This window comes from Mchenga conophoros, linkage group LG18 (genome assembly GCF_057382185.1).
Source record: "Mchenga conophoros isolate Kocher_MC1m ecotype Shallow Benthic linkage group LG18, M_conophoros_male_GT1.1, whole genome shotgun sequence".
NCBI lineage: Eukaryota > Metazoa > Chordata > Actinopteri > Cichliformes > Cichlidae > Mchenga > Mchenga conophoros.
This window is the reverse complement of record NC_140543.1, coordinates 24548970-24557738: the sequence shown is the minus strand read 5'-3', so window position 1 is coordinate 24557738 and position 8769 is coordinate 24548970. Positions and strand designations below refer to the sequence as shown.

General features: G+C 44.8%; 1 protein-coding gene across 2 annotated transcripts; it reads left to right on the top strand.

Annotated features, from left to right (window-relative positions):
• The first annotated feature begins 237 nt into the window (after positions 1-237).
• Positions 238-8759, top strand: nr2f6a (nuclear receptor subfamily 2, group F, member 6a). 2 transcript variants are annotated; one of them, XM_085253466.1, is made up of 6 exons: positions 238-1142; positions 1459-2243; positions 3534-3628; positions 4967-5295; positions 5468-5714; positions 6354-8759. In XM_085253466.1, the coding sequence occupies exons 2-6, from the start codon at positions 1975-1977 to the stop codon at positions 6626-6628; spliced, it is 1215 nt and encodes a 404-aa protein (XP_085109592.1). In that variant the 5' UTR covers positions 238-1142; positions 1459-1974; the 3' UTR covers positions 6629-8759. The 2 variants fall into 2 exon arrangements, with proteins under 2 accessions (XP_085109592.1, XP_085109591.1); XM_085253465.1 differs by having other exon boundaries at positions 4964-5295.
• The last annotated feature ends 10 nt before the right edge of the window (positions 8760-8769 follow it).

Sequence of the window (8769 nt, the reverse complement as noted above, 5' to 3'; positions counted from 1 at the left end):
TCCACATTCTTCCTGTGTGTGTGTTTGTGTGCGCACGCTGCCCTACACAGCCCACTCTCTTTGCTCTTTGACTCCAATGGCCATATAAGGCAGCCAGCACCATGGTAACCACAGGGCTTGAATAGCAGTGTCAAATCCCTGGGAGCGCACACACACACACACAGCCCCCTCCCCCTCTGCATACACTCCTGCTCCCCTCCCTCCTTCTCTCTCTCTCTCCGGCTTTGCTTGATCTCTCTTTCTCAAACACACACACAGACACACACACACAGACACACACACAGACACTTACAAATACGTTGGAGGAAAACAGACAACAGGAAAGAGGGTCGAGGAGAGAGAGAGAGACAGAAGGTGGGGGGAAAAAAGCAAATGCTGAGAATTTCAGTCTGTGTGTCGAGCTCAGCCATTTCCTTGAATCATAATCTGATTTGTGGACTGTGAAGCCGGAGAGGGAGAGACAGAGGGGTGAGAGGAGCACCCATCTCTGCAACCCCCTCCTTCTGATCGCCTGAGCCATAGGGAAAAGCTTCTCACACACACACAGAGGCGAAAAGCAGCACACAGGGGCTAGGCCGCAAGTCATTAGTTCTTGGTGGACAAGCACTGACAAAAGGCTGGAGGGAGGCTGCACAGGCGCCTGGAGAGCGACCGCAGGAACTATGGAGGGCTGAGCACACGGACACCCTCTTGTACGCTCTCTTGTTTTTCTGGGTTTTCTCTGTGGAAGCAGGAAGCACAGAGGCTTGTGTCACAACTGAAGCTACAACAAGCTACAACAAGCAAGGAAGAGAGATCACTTCCTTGTGCCGGGGATCTGCTGGTGTGTATTTTGGAAGTGAGTGCAGGCAGTCCACGTCGCCAGGTCTGCTGCCACCGCTGCTGCTTTTGCAGCTGCCCCCAACATCGCTCTGAGGACCGCCGTGACCACCTGAAAATGTTGCAGCTGCTGCGTGGACATTAACTTGGTTTGCTCAGTGTGGAATGTCTCCATCACGGGTCACAATGCTACTGCTGCTGCTGAGAGGATTACAGCAGGGAGAGAAGAGTTGCCTGCCTTCTCAGGAAGATCTCTAGAGCGACGAGAGGATTTCTTTTTCAGCGAGGGGAGCCACAGACACCACATTACTGTTTGCTCTAAGGTAAGCTTGACATTTTCTCTCAAAGGACTCTACATACACAGAATAGCTGCTACTAGCAAGGGCAAATTCAGTGTTAGGGGTACTTTAAGAGGGGCGGTGAAATGGTCTCCAGGCATGTGCTGAGGCGAGCTATGCTGAGGTCCTTTTTCAGCCATTACTGTTGCTACAGAGACAGGGCTGTACGTGTGTGAGAGGACAAGAGCATGCAGAGCAGCGCGAGACGGGATTCTGCACCTCGTGCCGTTTGCTTGCAAATGATTTTGTGTTTTGCTCTAATTTTGGAGGGTGTGCACTTAATGTGTGTTTCCTGTGTAAGGTTCCTCGGCTGAGACTATTTTCCTGGGCAGTGCTCGTTGCCCTTAACCATCTCAGGAACTGGTCTGAAGAAGAGGACGAAAACACCAGGCAAGGGCTACGAGCTGGATAAAGAGAGAGCGCAAGAGACACAAGACACTGAAATCTACATGCATGCAAAACTAAAAGTTGCCACACTGAGACTGTTTCCAGGTCATAGTGGAGTGGGAGGAGACTGATCGCTCTTGTTTTTATTTCGTTCTCCTGCCAAACACACTTCTACTCAAAGGCTTAAAGCCCCCTCCTTTTTTTTAACCCCCTCTCATTGACATCTGCCATCAACCCCAAGGATTGTTTTTCTTTCTGTTCTTTTGTATAATAACCCAGAGACTTCATAAACAACTGAGAGAGGGAGAGGTGGGGGAAAACACACGCACACACACAGTCTGGACTTTTTGATATTTATGTTACCTTGACAGCAACCAGAAATCTTGGCTGCCTGTCCCATTTTCCTCTGCGGTGGTTCGGTAACCAAGCGATGGCCATGGTGAGTGGGGGCTGGGGAGATCCCAATGGGGGCACTAACGGGCTGGGGGACAAGGGCTACCTGAGGGGGGAGGAGGAAGACGGTTCTCCCCAGGCGGGAGGCAGCGACATGGAAGCCGGAGAAGATGACAAGGCCTGCGTGGTGGACTGCGTGGTGTGCGGGGATAAATCCAGCGGGAAACACTACGGAGTGTTCACCTGCGAGGGCTGCAAGAGCTTCTTCAAGAGGAGCGTCAGGCGCAACCTCAGCTACACCTGCAGGTGAGGCATTGTGGGTAATTGTTATTTTTTGATTTATTGATGGGCTGAGCTCGCACAGCGTTGAGAAACCCGCTTAATACAGGATCTGGAAGGTGAAAGAGGAAATGAGATTAGTTATCGTTAAAAATACGCCCATGTGTTTTTTTTTCTTTAAAAAAAAAATTGTAGCCTAAATGAAATATTGAAAAAATAGTTGTTATTGACAAATATAAACTTCCTAAATGTAAGGACTCGCTGCATTTCTTTGTCTTGTTGTACTGGGTGTACTACTTTAAGTGCCACAAAACAAACTGCTTTCATGTGGGAAGAACATTTTCTCTATTATCTGTTTTTTTTCTGACTAAATTATTCCCCAAAAATAACAGAAACGTTACTAATCAAATCAGCTATTATTTGTAGCTAATATTTATTATATGTGTTCACTAGATCGCCATTACAATTTTGAAACTAGTGATTATTTTCATTTTTTTTAAATCGATCTAAAAAACTCTCCGTGCTCTTCAGCTTGCATGCTTTGCCATGCCAAGCTATTCTCACTTCAGATTATTTCTGTTCACTTCTGATCAAAAAACTGTCTGAATCCATTAATTAATTACAATTATTTATTTATTTATTTGCTGTTCATTTGACTTATTTAGCCCATGATAACATTTTAGCCAATTTTACTTGAATAATAATGAAAGCGTCTGTTGTGCACAGCACACAGCTACATACAGTTAAGCTACATGACTGAACCATGTAGCCATCAGCTCTCTGGGCGCCATCCTGTTGTGCGCAGCCTCGTGGAAAATCTAGTTTCATAATGCAATATTAATGTTGAGTAGCTCTGTTAAAAGGAAGTGCTGGCATCAGGCTGTTGACACTAATCTGCAAACAGCTTTTATGCTCATCAGATTTTTTGTTTGTTCTTTTTGAGAGGAAGATAATGGCTGCACATCAGAGCAGAGCAGCTTTTCCACTCGCTGTATGGGGTTTGTTCTTATATTTGTCATCATGTTTGGCCGCTTTTGATCACACGTCACACAAACTGACGCCCGCAGTAGAGCTGACCGTTATTAACTGTATTACAGGACAGTGTGGTCGATGTATTTTAATACATGTAAATACAGTGTGTAAGAGGTGTGATGTGAGGCAAATGTTTATTAACTTTACACATCTGTAATGCTGCTCTGCTGCATGTGCTGCAGAATTGTTTGCGATGACATGAGGCCAACTTCATTTTTCCAGACAATCAAATATTTAATGACTTATTATTCATTAATTGACTTTTTTTGGCGGGTTTATTCTCAGATCAAATAGAGAGTGTCAGATCGACCAGCACCACAGGAACCAGTGCCAGTACTGTCGCCTGAAGAAGTGCTTCCGTGTTGGCATGCGCAAAGAAGGTAACTATCCTGTTCCCCAAATTATTTTACCATCCATTCACTTTATAAGAATAAGAAACACTGTGGCAAATGCTGTGATTGTAATTGCACAATAGTGGAAATAGTTCAGCTGAATGAACAAAAGAGGCTACTTTCAGCTGCTCTTGTATTTACAATGGGTCGCCACAGTGGGTAGCTCTGCTTATTTGATTTATATGTTGGATACCCTTCCCTACGTAAACCCCAAAGAACCGGGGATCTTCTGCTTGTTAGGCAAATGTGTAAACCACTACACTATAAAAAAGGGGGAATAAGTGACATTCAGCACTAAGCATCAGAGTCTTCTCGTTATTTCCGTCAGATACTTTTTTAAAATAAAGAATAAAAACCCATTAAAGTATAGTAGTATTTATCTGCTAGTGTGATCTTGCCTTTTCTGTGCTCTGTAGTGCAGAGAATGCCACACATGGTTCTCTAGGTCCTATCATGGCTTAGCAAGCCATGCGTGTCAGCTCAATGCCATGTACTAAGTGGCTTAATCTAGTGCCTGCGTAACAGTGAGTGAGAGGGATACAGGGCTAAGACACCTGCGTCCCAGAGGCTTAAACCTCTGGTTGAAGCTACAGAAATCCTCTGACTTGTTGGCTCAATCAAGAAGATTCCAATATGGGAACTTCACCCTAAGTGGAGGATCAGGCGAGGCCATCAGTAAATGTCCCTCTGACAGATACACAACAACAAACAAATAAATAAATAGTTGTATACAAACACATTTGTTAGGCTTTTTAAAACTGACATCAACATTTAGGAGATTCTAAGCACAGACATCCTCCCTCAGTGTCCCTTCAGTTGGTTTATTCCTTGCAATCACAGATCACAAAGTACGCTAACTACACACATTATGAGTCCCTATAGAAAACGAGAGAGATTCCCTTTGCTCCACTACCTTGACTGAGAGGTCAGAGGTCAGAGTCAGCTAGTGAGCCGCATTCCTACTGTATGTGTGAATTGGGCATATTGATCAAGGACGCTTGAAAAGGGCAGATGCTCATACCGGGAATTAATATCCCCAAATGGAGAGATCTCTACTGGTTTCTGCCCTGCTTTGAGCTGAGCTTGATTGTGCATGCTTTCAATGCTAGAGAATAGCTTCCTAATTGAGTCAGGCCTGGTAATCAGAAATGTACTGCTGGCTGAATTCAGTTTTAACTTTTCTTCTCTTTGGTCTTCTCAACCAAATCCCCTCCATCACCTCCCCTTGTCTTTTGCAATTTTCTATTCTGCCCTTTTCTTCTCCAAACCCTTTCCTTTCCTTTCCTCTCCTCTCCTCCCCTTTGTCCCCCAACCAAAATACAGCAGTTCAACGCGGTCGCATCCCACCTCAGCCGAGCCTCAGCCCCTCCATCACACCCATAGGTGGCGCCAGTGGCCTTGGAGGCGGCGAGTTCTATAACAACAACAATGGAGGTAGTGGTGGTGGTCAGCCAGTGTCTGAACTTATTTCCCAGCTCCTGAGAGCCGAGCCTTACCCCAACAGTCGCTACGGACACCAGTACAACCAGCAGGCCGGTCCTGATAACGCTATGGGAATAGATAATATCTGTGAACTGGCTGCGCGGTTACTCTTCAGCACAGTGGAGTGGGCGAGGAACATCCCTTATTTCCCTGAGCTGCCTGTGTCCGACCAGGTTAGAGGATTATTTCTAATTAAACGCCACATATACAGTTTTGACTTTGAAAGACTCTTCCCTCTTTATCAGATTATATTGCAGGAACTGTAAAAGATAAGCAGAATGAACTGAGTAGACATTAAAGTGTTGAGGGGGGGTGTCACTGATTGAGACACTACTAAATCCTCAGGTGGCCCTGCTGAGACTGAGCTGGAGCGAGCTGTTCATCCTCAGCGCGGCGCAGTCTGCCCTGCCGCTCCACATGGCGCCCCTGTTGGCTGCAGCTGGTTTCCACTCCTCGCCCATGTCTGCGGAGCGCGTGGTGTCCTTCATGGATCAGGTGAGGGTGTTCCAGGACCAGGTGGACAAGCTGACCAGGCTACAGGTGGACTCTGCTGAGTACAGCTGTCTCAAGGCCATCGCGCTGTTCTCGCCAGGTGATTAGTGATTCGAGTGGCTAGTAAGAGCAGAAAACGTCTTGCTTGTTGACTTCACCTGCTGTCATTTAGCACAGCTAGATCAACAAAAGAATGGTACAAATCCTCACAGTTAGATGGTGCCTGGCAAACATCCAACAGCTTTATCTTGTAAAAAAGACCCTTCTTCTTCTTTCATGGAGAAAAAACACAAAGAACTGCTGGAAGACTAACAAGCCACTTAGTCCAAGGCATTCATCGAACAATTTACCTCCTATGGCACCATCTCCTGGCTTGTCATTGAAAATGCAGTAATGTTTTAAGTGCTTTGTAATTAGCAGCACCATTGATCAGCATGAGCCCTGAGCTTTTCCTGACTTAAGTCTTACATAAGTGTCTGCCTTAAAGACATAGTTTATAGCGACTGTCACCTCTAAAAGCGATCATTATTTAAAGTAAAACTTTTTTTAAGTGAGGCTTATAAATCATTTTTTGGCCTGAGAGCATCCATAGATGAAGCACTCTGGTTTCACGTGTTTCCCTCTGGGAGGTTTTATTACATTATTTGCTGGGATTTCATCCTTCCTCTAGGCTCATCACGACTCTTTATGTAACCTGCCCACACTATTAAGTAACTGCCTCCTCCCTCCTCCCTCTTAGATGCCTGTGGTCTAACAGACCCAGTACACGTGGAGTCTCTGCAGGAGAAGGCTCAGGTGGCTCTGACAGAGTACGAGAGGATGCAGTACCCGAGTCAGCCTCAGCGCTTCGGCCGCCTCCTCCTGCGCCTGCCCGCCCTGCGTGCCGTTCCTGCCAGCCTCATCTCCCAGCTCTTTTTCATGCGCCTGATAGGAAAGACACCCATTGAGACGCTGATCCGGGACATGCAGCTCTCCGGAAACTCAATCAGCTGGCCGTATGTCCCAGGACAGTAGCTCCCTGACAGACGAGGTCTCCGTCTGGTAATAGTGACGACAAGGACCCACAGGAAACCTCCTGACTCATCACTATCCATCTGTGTGGTTATCAAACTGCAGCGCCAGCTGGCCATCATATGCACTGTACTGTAACCGCTCAATTCCCCCTCATGAACGAGCCCTCAGACTCCACATGGGCCTCCAGAAGAAGAGAGTAGAAGAATAGCATAGCCAGTGCCAAGCTGGAGCTGTCTTGTTGCCAGTGCTGTCGTTCTGGTGCCAGGTCCCAGGCCGGAGACCAGCTCCTCACGCTGGGCTCCGATATGGCCACCATAGCCAGTCATGTCACCACCCACATGTCATAGTGACTAAAGACTCTGCAGTTTCATGTAGAGGGCAGCAGCACCCCACTAGAAATACATTTAGAGAACAAAACTGTCCTGCCAACAAACATCGGAGGAGCAGTGTTTCCCACACCAGGCTCATTTTCCATGGCTCGCCATTTGTGATACAATGACCTTTTTAACCAAATAACTGACAACAGGATGATGAAGTATCACTATTATGGATCGATCTGTGCGCCTCACTGTTGAAGGGAAACTCTTACCTCAACAACGAGGAAGACACTAAGGAGCTCCTGAAAAGGAGCAGAAAGGAGATAAAACCAAGGAAAATTCACCAAAGTCTATCATATCATCCTACGAGATGGTCCTCACACCCAGAAAACGAGATGAACCGACTTGTGACTGCCTGACCATCGAGTAAACAGCGCATTTAAATTCATCCACAGGGCTCACTGGTGGTGTAGTTGAAGAAGATTTAAAAAAAAGGCATAGTAAGATGAGAGCGGACTAATACCTCACTAGACATCAGAATGCTTTAGTCTGATATTTCCTAAACACAAACCTCTGTAAATTTTGTTCACCAGAAACCGCCTTCTTTTTGACAACTGCCTTGTTTTTCAGTACAAATTTGAGACACCTGTGTAACACGAGTCTTAGATCCCCCAAATTGATTTTCAGTCGTTTTGACTCGCTGAATGTTCAGCGTTATTTTGATCAAACATCATTGTTATTATATATACATATATATAAATATATATTTGTTTTCTTTTTTCACATATGCACTGAGAAACGGCAGGCTGACGTCTAAATCCTACTTGAGTTTAGCTGTTTGAAACGATTCTAAAACAACAAGAATTAGCTTGACAAAAACAGCTCTAAGAGTAAATAATCGACACTACCAGTTAAATTCCAGTTTACGCTTCTGGAGATCACGATCTCCCGAAAACTGTATTGAAATATGTACATATATATATTGAGCCCGGCTTTTGTCTTTTCTGCATGTTCAACTGTTATTTTGGATCTCTGCTAAGTTGATACTGTTTTATTTTATGTAATTAAAGTTTCATTTAAACATTAAAGTATTTGCCTTCAATGGTAGCTCCTAAATGTTTCTTTTTTTTTCCTACCTGTATTTACATGAAAATACCTCTGTCATCTGTTGAGATGTCAAGAAAGAAGCTGAATGCCATTACAACTAATACGACGTAGAGCTGTTCATGCTCTCATCTCTTAGCATCTTGAGTGTGTCTCTGCTGTTTGTGAATGATGTTGTAATTGATGAGGATCTGCAGGATATTCAATGCCAAAAGATTATACGGTCTGTCGGGTTAGAAGAAGATGGGATTCCCCGGTCCACATGAATTTACCTCACATGGGTATTTCAAGAGGCGGGTTTACAAAATCAGGACTATTTTAGGTATTTTTAAGGAAATGATGAAAAACGCACTCCAAACTCAGCACGATTCAGCAGTTAGCAATTTAAGAAACCAGAGAGGAAGGGTGCAACTCCTGCTTCTTGATTTGCTGCTGGGCCATTTTGGAAGTTCTTTGCATATTCTTCCCTCAGTCTACAATTCACACAACCACGCCGTAGAGGCAGGGGAACAATATTGTTAATGTTTTCTTATCTTTGTGTTACTGAGTTCTTAAGATTTAAAATTTCATGTGTATGGCAACGCTATTAAAAGAATCAAACGATGACGATGTGTCTTTTGTTATGTTTTTTTTTTTACTTCTTGAATAATGTGTTGTAATTTCATCTGTATGAAAAATGCCAAATAAACACTGCAACATGTACTGCAAGTTTGCTGTTGA

Excerpts from the sequence above, each read along its gene's own strand:
- nr2f6a (XM_085253465.1), top strand. The coding sequence starts at position 1,975 with ATGGCCATGGTGAGTGGGGGCTGGGGAGATCCCAATGGGGGCACTAAC. Across the intron at positions 3,629-4,963 it reads TGTTGGCATGCGCAAAGAAG|CAGTTCAACGCGGTCGCATC; the intron begins GTAACTATCCTG and ends ACCAAAATACAG. Across the intron at positions 5,296-5,467 it reads AGCTGCCTGTGTCCGACCAG|GTGGCCCTGCTGAGACTGAG; the intron begins GTTAGAGGATTA and ends CTAAATCCTCAG.